The following is a 14,522-nucleotide window of genomic DNA, read 5'->3' on the forward strand; positions in this document are numbered from 1 at the left end:
GTTCTTTGACAATTTCTCAGGCTTTTTTATTCAATATGAATTATCACCACAATATTAAATTCCTCAACTAGACAAAAAGAATATTATTTCCTTACCTTTCAGTGGTACTATTGATACTCGCTCGGCCGGGCTTAGTGGAAATAATCCTATTAGAACTAATGTAAACATTAGAATCATGTTTTCAATTTACACCAGTAACTGACTCTGGTAATGATTTATGTGGAAATCCACTTTTGGAATTCATAACCAATCTACTCTCGACTATATTCTGATGTAGCAAAGATTTGTCGTCTAACTCTGAATCTCACCACTAGATGGCAGCAGACGTTGGGTCATATTTTCAACACAGCCAACTCTCTCCTGATTGGTTGATAGTTTTGTGATGGATGTAAATCCAAACTCTGCCAAGAGGTAGCAGCATTTGATAGAAGATGACAAATTTAGAAAAATTGTATGTTTCCCACTTGAGTTGAATGAGTATCTTTGATAGAAGGTCGAACGGTAGAAAGTGAAAGTAAGATAAACTAGAAAGAGGTAAGTGAAAAAGTTTAGGTATTTTTGTATTTAGCGCAAGGTGAGGAAACTGCCGTTAGGGAAAGATAAAAGAACTGTGGATTCAGCTTCAACAGAAGTTCAAGCCCGTCAATAATCCTGAATTATTCAATTTCTTTCAAATTCGCAAAAATATGGAATCTATTTAGAACGTACAAATCATTGAATCAGGTTTTTTACTTCGTAAAGGCGTTTCATTGATCACAGATAGAACGGACAACAAGAGTATATACAAAAGATATACAACAGATATTGTCTGTTGTATATTGATATTGTCTTGAAATATTGTCTGTTGTATATTGATATTGTCTTGTTGTCCGTTCTATCTGTGATCAATGAAACGTCTTTACGAAGTTAAAAACCTGATCTAATGACTTGTACGTTTTGAATAGATTTCATATTTATGCAAATTTGAATAATTCAGGATTATTGACGGGCTTGAACTTCTGTTGAAGCTGAATCCACAGTAATTTTATCTTTTCCTCGTTTGTAGTCCTATTTACTATTGTGTTCTACTTCCTCTATAATATATATATATATGTTCATTACTTTTTTTATCCACTCTGTGCCCACTATTCCTTATTGTATATTATTATATTGAATGTGTTTCGAGTGTTTAGATGGGTAAAACCTATCTCAATGGGGGCATGGGACGGTGAAGCTAGAACAATACAACTGCGAGACCCTTTGGCAGGTAGATTTAGCACATTTTCGACCCTTGTGCAATGAAGCGTATGCCCCCATCCTGTTTAGTTTAGTGACGTTATTCCACACTTGGACTTTCTCTGCGGGATTCCCATTTCCGTATTCTGTACAGGTCCATCAAAGTTATAATTCCCGAATATTAGACAGTCTATACTCTGTAGCTTTTGGTGTAACATGGAGTTCCTGAAGAGCTAATCAAGATCTAAACCATTTTTATTGATGTACAATCGAATTGCTAATCAAAGGATATTATGTTCGTCGTGTGTTAAAAACCAAACCCTGCAATTTAATGGTGTGTTTCATGCAATAAATGATTCTAGTATATAACGACTTTATAACTCGTATCAGGTTATCAGAGATGTACATATTGTTTCAAAACAGAATTTTCTAGTCATTCCTATTAAATTTAGAAAAATAGTTGAATTCCATCATCATGGAACACAATTTTGAGCCTATTCTAATATTATCAAAGAACTGATTTCCTTGTGCTAATTGATATTTTTCAAACGATACTCGTCATAATATGTTGAGTGGTAAGTTACGGACCAGATTGGTGGATTTTGGAGTAGGTTTTGAAAATATATTTTATGCTGCTAAACCTATCTGGATGGGGGCATTAAGAGATCTATTGTTTAATATTGGTTGAGCATTGACATGGGTTGAGAGTTATTGTTTCCCATTCCACCGGCGTTGAAGGAGGGGTATTGTTCTCCCTTGACCGTTCCATGCCCCCATCCAGATAGGTTTTACCCGTTTAGATTGAATGAGAGAAATTCTAAAAAACCAAATTGTCACTTTCAGGTCCTAGATGTGAAAGGCGGCTCATGATGAGGATACCCTACAAGCCTCTCTCAGAAAGGATGCTGCAGGAGCCGTTTTGGCTGGGTTTGATCACAGTTACCGTGGTACTTGGCGTTCTCGGACTTTTCTGGTGTGCCAAGAGGCACTTCCCTGAGAAACTCGAGAAACTGCTGGCTGAGGAAGCTGACAGGAATAGGCATTGTAAGTTGTAACTGACTCATACATCATTGTAAAGTATATTAGTCCAGTCAAGGAAAGGTTACAGAAGGAAAAGTTTGGAAGACAATTTTTGACCCCGCAGTAAGGAGGTAAACATGAATAAAAAGTCCCCACCCTACCCCTTGTTCTAAGGGGGTGGGTTGGTTCGAAGGTACCATTTTCTGGTTTCTCGCATATAACTCGAAAACTCTGTATCTTACGGACATAACTGTTATATACAAATGTAAGATACATTTTTTGTGTATGGGAATATGGGCTTATGTACACTAAATAATGAATTTTCCATTTTTCGACTGAATTTGACTTGTGATGCATGATTTAAACCGCCTTGACAAGGCGAGAAGAATGAAATGTAGTACGATGAGATCCAAGCATTGTGTCAGAAACCATAAGTGTTTGAAATGTTGATCCTTGAGGTGTCCTTAAGGGCGCCTCTCCACTAGAAAATACTGGAATGAAGTGCATCTAACGGGTGATGCATATAGAACATAATCTCATAAACTTATATCATTGTACAAAATATCACTGTGAGGACAATATAGATGGTGATGATGGTTGAAGCTGAAAATTAGGTGTTTCACCTATACAAGGAGCATTGTTGTCAGGTAAACCTGAAAATCTATATGAGATAGAGCGCTCTACCTGGTCTCAGATTGTAGAGCACAAAATTACGCCCAGTGAGATCTTGAATTTGACATCTAAATGGTAACAATCGGGAGATAGGCCTATTGTTGATCAAATACTAAATATCATCAAAATGATTTTTTTTCTTAAAATTTTATTCATTTTTGAAAAATTATAACTCAGTACTCATTGGAGATAGAGAGTTCCTAATGATCTTATTTGATTCAGAATTTTATATTCCAGAAAAAAGGCGGGAGCAAATTTTTCTGTCCGATTACGAGATTTGGCAGAAATAGCTGAAAACTGGAAAATGAGCCGAAAATACGAGGTTTTTGGGCCAACCTGTATATCTAGTTGACCTGTGACTAGCACAAGGAAATTTTGCATGAAGAAATTGGTTCTGGACTTCTCTTATGCATCTAAATAATATATTAAAAAATCAGAACTACAATATAAATTGCAAGCACACCCCCTTTTTTACTTTCCTTGCCCTATTACCATAGGTAAGGAAAGTATTGCTTTCCAAAAAAAATTAAGGTACCCTAATTTCATGTTTTCTTTACGTTTCAAAGTCCCCTGAGTCCAAAAAAATGATTTTTGGGTGTTGGTCTGTGTGTGTGTATGTGTGTATGTGTGTGTGTGTGTATGTCTGTGAACACGATAACTCCATTCCTAATTAACCGATAGAGTTGAAATTTTAAACTTAAGGTCCTTATACCATGAGGATCCGATAATAAGAAATTCAATAAAATCCAATTCAAGATGGCGGAAAAAATGGCGGATAATTACTAAAAAACCATGTTTTTCACGTTTTTCTCGAAAACGGCTCTAACGATTTTCTTCAAATTTACACCATGGATAGCTATTTATAAGCCCTATCAACTGACATGAGTCTCATTTCTGGGAAAATTTCAGGAGCTCTGTAATATTCTTGAGAAAAATGGCGGATAATGACTAAAAATCCATGTTTTCCACGGTTTTCTCGAAAACGGCTTTAACGATTTCCTTCAAATTTATACCATATTAAGCCCTATCAACTGACATAAGTCTCATTTCTGGGAAAATTGTAGGAGCTCCGTAATATTCTTGAGAAAAATGGCGGATGATGACTAAAAAACCATGTTTTTCACGGTTTTCTCGAAAACGGCTTTAACGATTTTCTTCAAATTTAAACCATGGATAGCTATTCATAAGCCCTATCAAATGACATAAGTTTTTTTCCTGGGAAAATTGCAGGAGCTCCGTAATATTCTCGAGAAAAATGGCGGATAATTACTAAAAAACCATGTTTTTCACGATTTTCTCAAAAATAACTTGACCGATTTTTTTCAAATTCATACTCTGTATAGTTAGTTATTTATCACCTCTATCAACTGGCATGAGTCTCCTTTCTGGGAAACCAATGGGGGGTTCATCCCATCCTTGGGAAATGGACTTAGTAACCTCCTTCTCGTGCATGAGGTAGGTAGGTAGCGCAGTTCATAAAAATAACACATAGTCGGGAAATTTCATCTGTAGAACAGCTGTTTTGACGACTTTAAAAAAAGAACGACTAAAAAAATCATCGAATTTCACAATTATTCACTCAAAGGAAAAGTACTTTGAAAACAATTATATATACACATATACAGAAGTCTGATCGTAGTTTCAAATATGGGCAAGGAAAGTTGTGTGAGTGTACCACACCAGATTTTTATGTCTATATTGACTGGACTATACGCCCCGTTTTGGAAAGCTAATTTTCTGACTCCAGTTGTTTAAAGTCTAGAAATTGACGAAATCCCGAGCTCGGAAACCGGCCCTGAGACATTGGCTTTTAGACATTGTCATATAGCTATTAGACATTGGCTCTAGGACATTGTCATGAAGATTCTTAGACATTGACTTTTGGACATTGTCATATGGCTATTAGACATTGTCATGAAGTTTTGCATCTTTTCAATCATCGAACGACTTATTCAATAAATTGGACTATGGTATGATAATCATTTGCCACCATTGTTTTTGCGAAGATAATTGTCAATGACATTGAGGCTTCCACAAAATGTTTCAAGTTTTTTACCCATTGATTGCTCCTCATGTAACAAACAGGTCTGGAAGTTTCACCAACATTGTTTTTACAATACTATTGTCAATTACTATGAGGTTTTCATGAGATCTCCACCAATTATTGATTTCGCCTTCTTTTACAGGTCTGGGCGTGACCGGTCGCACACCCTCCGTCCGCGAGCAGCTAGGCGGCGGCGCGGGACCGCTCTACACGTCAGGTGGCCAACTAGCGGTTCCCGGCGGCGGAAGCGGCAGCCTCGCGGGAGCGTCCGGCGGAGCCGCTGGTGCGACAGGCGCTCCTCGCTCGCTGTTTGGCCGCCTCGGTATCCGCAAACCCTCCCTGTTGAGCCTGACCAGTCCGCTGGTCACTCCCGCGCATCCGACCGCCCATACCGCCAGAACCTTTAGCCTCGATGACCTGCTTAAGCAGCCACCCGGAAGTAAGGAGCATCCGATCCTCTGTCGGCCCCAAAGTCTCGACGTTGTAGCTACGGCGCGTCTACACGGCTTCATGTCTCTTGGTTTTGGTTATTCCAATAGTAATCCATCGTTTCATTGCGTTCGTTCCTTTTGCCTGCCGTTTTTCATTCTGTGTTGTCTTTCATCTGCCTGAGTCTTCTACAGTCTGGAAATCTTCTCACACAAATGTATACAATCTACCATTGTATATAATCTACCGGTGCACTCAATCAATCAATCACACTCATCCCAATTTGCACCCCTTGGCAAACACTTAAGAAACTTGTTTACAAGTTTCATAAAACATACGTTTTGTAAAACAGGATATTCGCCAGTGAAATAACTCCACATTATAAACATACGCAGGTATTTTTCAAATAAACTTTTTTCAACAGTTTAAATTCAACTGTTTTCATCCTCTGATTCTAACTCAATTATCTTCCAAATATGCATTAATTACTAATTAATAAACCTAATCCCTGAAGTGAAGATGATATTCATTAATTTATTAGAGAAAACAATACAATGGTCGGAAAAGAAAAAAAACAGGCTACTGCCCAAAACTTCTTCAATTTCCTTATTTTGTCTTAAATTTTCCAAATATTATGTAGGCTATGTCCATTTCAATTTATACACCAAATCATCAATCTGAATATACAAATAAGAATTAAACAAATATATGGGTATAAAACTTGAATGTTCGCACAGATGCGCAAATGTACGTTGGATCATGCATGACCAAGCGCGCAAATGAGAAACACAATCTGGAAAGAGCAATAGAAACACGTTGTGACTTGCCTGTAACTGCTCACACTGAACGCCAACAGCAAGTGTTCAAAGTGAATGCTCCAGTGTGAATGCTCCACTGTGAAAATTCTGTGAAGTGAAGAACTACAAGACTTAATCTATTTCGGACTATGTGTAACCCTCTCTAAATTTGGAAGAGGAATAGCACAAGGTTACCTTATTTTCTCTCCCTTACTGTACTAATTGTATCAATGAATGAATAAATGACTCTTCACAGATTTTGTTTCTCATATGCACGCTCGGCCATGCATGATCCCATGTGCAATAACTGCATCCACTGCATCCAATGTGATCGTACCCTAAGCCTAATGAATGATAAGATAAATTGGTGGTTTTGATAATATAAAGGCATTTTAAATCAACTTTATTCTCAAATCAATGAAATAAAATAAAAAATATGAGAGTGGAAAGTAGAAACTACGACTATTTTTGTAATTTGTTTGTATATTATGTCGTGAAACATAAATTATTCGAATTCCACCATCATTTTCCAGATCTCCGTCTCATTCTCGAAACTAAAATAATCATAGATCTCACGGTCCTAAATCTTCATTAATTTATCAATCATTTTTCCATATACCCAAGTTGAATATGATTATCATGGATACAGTACCTTGGAATTCATACAAGACAAGAAGAAGAGCCCTTTCACATACCCAAGTGGAATATGATTAACATGACTACAGAACCTTGAAATTAATACAAGACACGAATAAGAGCAGGCTAAATAAGAGGAAGAAAGTGTATGCTAGGAAGCCGGGAAGACAGAGAAGAACGGTTGTAATTTATTGCAGCCTACATTGTATCGAAATTTAAAAAATTGAAATATAGGTACTAACTTCTCATTGATAGTACTTTGTGAAAATTGACATTTCATTCTTGTACATTAATTTGTATATTCAATTCCATTCTGTACATTATATCCATTCACTCGTCATCATCATCATCATTTTCATAGTCATAATCATCATTTTAATTTAATTCCATCAACCAATTTTCATTTCACCTATTATTTTTTATGTGGGGCTGATATCCAAGTAGTTGGAAACACTGTAAATACATCCTGCATTGTGACCTTGGAACGTTTTCTTATATATTATCTTCTTGGTGTCTCTTCCAGGTGATGATCTGTCTCTGTCTAACCTTCTGCACATATCTCTCAATGTTGCAATGCATTCTACACCACGTCGATCTGCTCTCAACTCTATGTCGTACAGTTTGTCTCTCTCTGGAAACTCTGTGTTTTCTGTTGTTTGGTGTCTTGACTTTCTCTCTTACTCTCTCTCCCTCCTCCTGCATTCCTTGAACTGGCTGACTCTCTGCATAGCAACTCTCTCCCTGTATCTATTCCCTCCCCAATCTAGTAATGTTGAAGACTGGCTAAATTAAATATATCAAATAAATTAGCACACTCTTATCAACTCTCTGTTGGTTTCTCCATAGTAGAAACAAAATGCATGAGATGTTTCTACAAATACATGTTGCAATTGGTGGAAGAATATTCATGATTCTTCAGTGTAACAGTTATCCATTTGCCAGTTCCAATAAAATACATTTTAGAATAGTTCATGAATCGAATTTGTCAGTATCACGATTCTGCAGCTTTTTCCAAATGAGTAGATCTAGGCTGAAGCCTATAATTCTCTCCCAACACAAAAGTGATGAACAAATGAGTATATAAAATAAAAAGACTGAGAAATTGTCGAAAACCACAGATTCTATTGAAAGATAGAAATTTCTTACTTTCAATAATATCTGTGGTTTTTGACAATTTCTTAGTTTTTTATTTAATATGAATAATCACCATAATATAAACTTCTCAACTACACAAAAGGGGAAATAATAAGTAAATCATTTATTTTATAGTATTCAAATTTCTTTGATATTCAGATTGATTCCACATGCCTCAATCAGGAATCAACTTTTCAATAATTGAGAGGTTATCAAGCTTTCAATTTTCAATAATTAATCAGTTTTTTAAATAACTCAGTTTTTGTTTAAATATCGATTCTCCGCTTTGAATCCTTTTAAATGCTGTATTTTCTCAATTGAATCTATTATTGATGTAACCAGTCTCCAACATTCAATGATTGACAGCTTTATGTATGCTTTTGCCTGGTTGTTTGCTTGCAATATGCCTTCTATGCTGATCTTATATCTATTAACTTATATTAAATCAAATTGTAACCTTAATTCGAATACAGAGTCACTCATCTATTTTACTATCAATGACGAACTGAAGATTAACAATCTGTTTTGAACTATTTTCGACAATACTACAGTCTAATTTACAGTCTCTACAGTCTAAAATTAGACTAGTGTCGTCAAAAAAAGTTCAAAACGGTTTTGAACTATTTTCGACAATACTACAGTCTAATTTTAGACTTTCTTCTTTACAGTCTAGAATTAGACTAGTGTCTTCTTAAATAGTCCAAAACGGATTATTAACAGAGTCACTGTTGAATGAACCAAACATTTTTCATGAATTTTAGCTATTTGATATTAATCTCGTGTTATAAGGTAACAAAAATAATGAATCATAGGCTCTTCTCAAAAATCATGATACCTCCTATCATAGAGGAAAAATAGCATCAATACTCAGTGTCTTCTTGATTTCATACAAATCATTGATTTCCAAACTGTGAAATAAGGAAGAACATCATCACACATTATTACAATTATCAACGTTCAAAGATATACTGATAGAATATATGTAAATCTATATTTATGTAGGGCTTTTAAGCCTGTTTTTTCGTTTCCAATCATTTTATGATTAAGTTGTTTTGTTGTTAAATAAATAAGTGTTCAAAGAACTTTATAATCCTCTGTCCCTAATGATATCAGATATTCATTCTTAAATTCAACATAAATTGGGTGTCAATGATCAATATCACACTATCACTAATAACAGTGGCTCTGTATTCTCAATGAACAACAATGTTTTAAAATATTAAGTCTTGACAGAGATTAATCCAAAATTAAAAACAAAATTTTAATTTGAAAATAGGTGATGTTATTGGTAAATCTATTAATTATCTTTCCATAGATTATTCAAATAATATGCATGATCATTCAATTCCTATTGTTTTTGGAGTACCGTACGGAAAAAGTAATATATTACAAAATATTGATTCCTACCTAGGAAACTAAATAATTTTTGGAAAATAACGATGGATAAAAATTCTGTTGAATAACAAGGATAAACTCTCTAAATTAAACTGTAAAAAGTAAGATATTATATGGTGAAGTCATTGATAACTTAATCAGCAATTATCCCTAATTCTTCATTCCTATATCTGCATGTATTGTAATATTCAAAATATGAAATACGTATTTCCTCTCATTGTCTAACCTTCCTTGTTGCTTTCTATCAATCTTGTAAAAAGTTTCTTGAATTATCAAAGAGGAGGAAAATGGAGCTACATGGAAAAATAACAACTTTTGACAATAATAATGAATTTTCTACATTACTGAGAGTTCCAAAGAGTACATAAGAGTCAATCAGTTCAATAAGATAGTATTGTGAAGTAGCCTAACAATACTTAAAATCAGAGATCAACCTTATTTGATGGCCAATACTTTGTTACAACGTTATATCACGCACTAAAAAACTGATTTGAAATAATTTTCTCATGACTCAGAATTTATATTTATCTAATTATATGAACTATGTATTTAAATTCATCAAATCTATATCGATTATCATCAGATACATAGATCATGATATAAAATATGACCGGGAGATGAGACAACAGGCTGATCTCAAAACTGTCTCTCTCCCAAACTTTTTTAGATAAAAGCATAGAGAAACAATAGCGTAAGTAGATATCCCATGGTATAGTGCGTTTATGTCGAAACTTTTACTGTTATCTCAAGCCGATTACTGTTGATTATTATCGATTTTTACTGTTTTGACGGGGTAAGAGTGTATGAACGGCACAATATGAGAGAATACCAGCGTCATAAAGCTCCACAGGAAAGAATTACGTGGACTCTTAGCTTTAGATAACAGTAAAAGTTGTGACATAAACGCCCTATACCATGAGATATCTACTTACGCTATTGTTTCTCTATGATAAAAGTTTCCAATACATTATTATAGGATTCCTGCTCGAATGTCATTTTATTTATTCTACATTGATATTATACACACAACATAGATCAGGAAAGGTTCAAGAGACTCAACCAAAAGCCGCCCACTAACAAATGTTGATACAAATAATTCTAAAAGAGAGGCTATGATTCTTCACTTCACTCAATTGGCGTCAAATTTTAAGTCCAAAAGTAGTAGTCAGTTAGTAATGTAATTAAAATACTAAATCATTTCCAATGCCAGTATAGGCCTATCAATTTTGTACCTGAGTCGGAATCTGGAGTATCTTACCATTATTTTTGTGAATCATACATAAATACAATTATAAAATAGTTCTTGCGAATGAGTTTCAAGTATTTTATCTATGGATTCACTCAAATTTTAACACCACTTCTACAAATATGAGAGATATTCAAGAGGAATATTACATGTAATAATATAGATACAATATTAATCGGAAATATAATTTGAAAAAATATGTAAAAACCAATAATACAAACAGCAAAACAACAATATAGTTAACAGGAGTAGATCATTAAAGCTTGACAAAATGTAGACCTAAACAAAGTATACAAAAAACAATCAACAACAAACCAAAAATCAAGAGTGATACCAACATTTTGTCCAAAAATCAGGACATTGTTTCCAAAAATCGGTGGGTTTTTCTTAAAGTCGGGACATTTTCCTCGAAAATCGGTTCATTTTTTCCAAATTCTCTTCTTTGATAATTCTTTACAGTAGGTAAACTACATAGTAGGTGAACGTATGTGAAAAAATCTTGCCCATTTTTTATGAGATGTGTGAAATCTTGTAGGAACACCATCGCCGCGTAAGAAGCGCAACAATTCAACTCCTGTGAAAAGGAACGCCGCCGTGGAGAAGAAGGAGATCCTTCAGCAGCTGGTGTCTCCAGCCAATAGGAAGCCGAGCGTCGAAGAGGTCATTGCCCTCGCCACCAGCAAAGTCCAAGTGGACGACTGTGACGATCGTGGTATGGAAACCACTTTCAGCAGTCCTGGTAAATCATATCAATCAATCTAATCATTCATTCATTCCACTAGCAAACATAATATGAAATAACAAAAAAAATATATTTCATGGTAATTCCATTGATTTCTTCAAAGAGAAGTTACTCCTCAAACTCATTCCATACATCCATAGCTTAGCTTGAAGAACATCTTTCGAGCGACGTAGACGATGTTAATAAATTCACCAGCGGAGTGGAATCGATCTGAAATGGACTGATCGATTAACATTAGCAGATACGTCGGCTACGTCGTTCAAAAGACGTATTTCGAGAAACTCTACAGCAAAGTGAATAATGACAAGAGGGTAAACAGCTAGATGGAAATACGATGAGCGCTACTATTCAAAAATTATTTGTCAGCCCGGGAAATCATATATTTTAAATAAATTATATATTATAAATCATAATATTCAAAATATTTTTTCAATAGTAGCGCTCATCGAGTTTCCATCTAGCTGTTTACCCTGTTGTCAATATTTGCAGTAGCAGAAGTCTTCGGGTGAATTACAGCATTTCATTTGGATTCTTGTTCAATAATAATATTTAATTCATTGACATTTGAATAATTTCAATATCTCAGTAATTTCCAGCGAAATAAATCAACTAGTTCAAAATATTTATTCTGATACTTCAATAAAAACACGAAGACTACAGCTACTTGTTGAGAGATCTCTATAAATATTCAATTTCAATAAAATATTCAATAAGCATTCAATATTGATCACTGTTATTATTATTATTATTGATCACTGTGATAATTATTCCACTAGATTGGAATTTATCGCTCAAAATCTTCTTCTATTCCAGATCTTGATCGAAGCAATAATAATCATTTAACTGTTTTAATTGTTTATTTACGCCATGCTCACTATTCATTATTCTTATGAGGTATTCTATAATCTGTGTGATAAGGACAAAAATTACTTTTTCTCAAATCCATTTTAATCTTACAATTTATTCACAAAAGACAGGTCATTCTTTCCAGACTTACAATATATTTTCGAGAGCATCATCTTAAGGATTTCATTAGAAATGCGAATAGAATGATTGGGTCGCAGTTTAATTTTCGGTTGCGATTGCTGCCACTGATCACCTGGCAATGATTGAAACATTTTTCGAGTAATGTAATCGTGTCCTGCTGAGCCGCGATCTAGACTTAACCGTTCTGCTCACTCCAATGCTTTTCAATGTGTCTCTGTAAGGCTAGTTTCACACTCAGTCGGTTCGTTTCGTTTTCGGTTTGTTTTCGGAAAATTCCGATAAGTGTGAAACGGTAATTCGGTACCGAATAGAAACCGCATAGAACCGAACGCCCACTTGACACGAATAGGTTTTATCATATTCGAATTTGTTGCTAGGAAACCGGGAATAAGAACAAAGTCTTTTTCGCCACACTTGGATGTAATGAGCTGGTTTACGTGCGTCATATGGAGGCCGAAAGTGATTGTTTTCCGACCAGGCCGGTAAAACTTTACGGCCCTAGGGCTGTAAAATGACCTTGAATAACAGCTGATCGTGTCCGATCTCACAAAAATCATAGAGAGATAATCTCATAATGACTGTATTTATTTTCAGTAAAAATGTACTATTCAAATTGTAGAAACATTCCATAACAAAAGTAATATGATAATCTTGAATGAATAATATCCTGTAAAATAAGATTATACAAATAAACGAAATTACTTGTCAGAGATTTAATTATTGTAATTAAGTTCCAGTAAACATTTATTTAACAGCGAATATGGCTTCACATTATTAGATTAGACTGAACTATTTCAAGAGTAAACGCATTTTTGTAATAACTAGATAAAAAAATTGTTCAAACAGGATTATGCACAACTTAAAACGTAAATAAAACAAGTTCGCACGGTTGATTTTCATTTAAATCACGTAACTCAAGTTTCACATTAGTGTCCAAAATGATGTTAAACATTCTACAGATCTTCATCATCCTCGGGAAGGGCGGTTGCCTGAGCTTCCTTGAGATCCTTTTCGATCTGCGACTGCCATTGGGGGTCCATTGTGACCTCGGGAGGGAGGAGGGCGGGCATGGCGACGAACTCCAGGTTGGGATCACCGATCAGCTTCTTCGCCAACCACAGGAACGGCTTCTCGAAGTTGTAGTTGCTTTTCGCACTGATGTCGTAGTACTGAAGGTTCTTCTTCCTATGGAAGACTATGCTCTTGGCCTTGACTTTCCTGTCCTTGATGTCTACTTTGTTGCCGCATAGTACAATGGGAATGTTTTCGCAAACCCTTACTAAATCTCTGTGCCAGTTGGGAACGTTCTTGTAGGTGACTCTTGACGTTACGTCAAACATAATGATGGCGCATTGTCCCTGAATGTAATATCCATCACGAAGTCCACCGAACTTTTCCTGGCCAGCTGTGTCCCACACATTGAACCTAATCACACCTCTGTTTGTGTGAAATACAAGGGGGTGAACTTCAACTCAAAGGGTGGCAACATACTTCTTTTCAAATTCTCCGGTAAGATGTCGTTTGACAAATGTAGTTTTGCCGGTACCACCATCTCCAACCAGCACACACTTGAATGTTGGCATATCCTGTTCTTCCATTATGAATTTGAGGTTTTTGACTACGGTTACTTCTAGAAATAGAAGACGTTACGGTCCACAAATCAAAATCAATAGTGTAATAATCTATATAATTATGTATCGTGAATCGCGGTATTATGTCTATTATAATATATTTTATAAATTACTGTTTCATAATTTAATATCTATTATTGTGTTTTTGATATCAAACAATAGAATACGATGATATATCTCCATAGCCTGAACAATATAATGTTGGCTACATTGTCCATTGTCAGAAAGGTACGTATCGCAAGTATTTGAAAGTGAAGAATCGAATTTGAATTCAAAGTACAATAATTGTATCAATATTTGAAAGTGAGGTAGAGTAATAATTGTTTCTTTTTTATTATCGAATTCCACTTCTTAATGCAATACATTCAACAATAATAATAAGCAAATACAGCACAGATCTGAAGTTTAAGGTAAGCCTACTGGTGAAACTCAGCCTTGACTGAAAAATTCCTAGTAATTTTTCCGTAATTCATTATTAAAACTTTTAGATAATTTTTCTTCAATATTAAACCATACAGAGAAAACATTAGGCCCACTCAAGATTGAATCTTCGAATGTTTTCTCTATGATTTAA

At 35.0% G+C, this 14,522-nt stretch overlaps 2 protein-coding genes across 2 annotated transcripts in view; one reads left to right on the forward strand and one right to left on the reverse strand.

Annotated features, from left to right (window-relative positions):
• Positions 1–14,522, forward strand: part of LOC111055403 — a 273,287-nt gene that overhangs the window by 225,599 nt on the left and 33,166 nt on the right. Inside the window, exons 20-22 of the mRNA XM_039429382.1 lie at positions 2,059–2,259; positions 5,094–5,489; positions 11,124–11,327. Of these exons, the coding sequence (XP_039285316.1) occupies positions 2,059–2,259; positions 5,094–5,489; positions 11,124–11,327 (801 nt within the window). The remainder of the gene's footprint in view (positions 1–2,058; positions 2,260–5,093; positions 5,490–11,123; positions 11,328–14,522) is intronic.
• LOC120351240 (GTP-binding nuclear protein Ran-like) lies at positions 13,202–13,973 on the reverse strand. The gene is given in 1 exon segment (XM_039427695.1): positions 13,202–13,973. A coding segment is annotated over 1 exon segment (645 nt). The 5' UTR covers positions 13,916–13,973; the 3' UTR covers positions 13,202–13,270.

Source organism: Nilaparvata lugens, chromosome 5 (genome assembly GCF_014356525.2).
Source record: "Nilaparvata lugens isolate BPH chromosome 5, ASM1435652v1, whole genome shotgun sequence".
In the NCBI taxonomy this organism is placed as follows: Eukaryota; Metazoa; Arthropoda; class Insecta; order Hemiptera; family Delphacidae; genus Nilaparvata; species Nilaparvata lugens.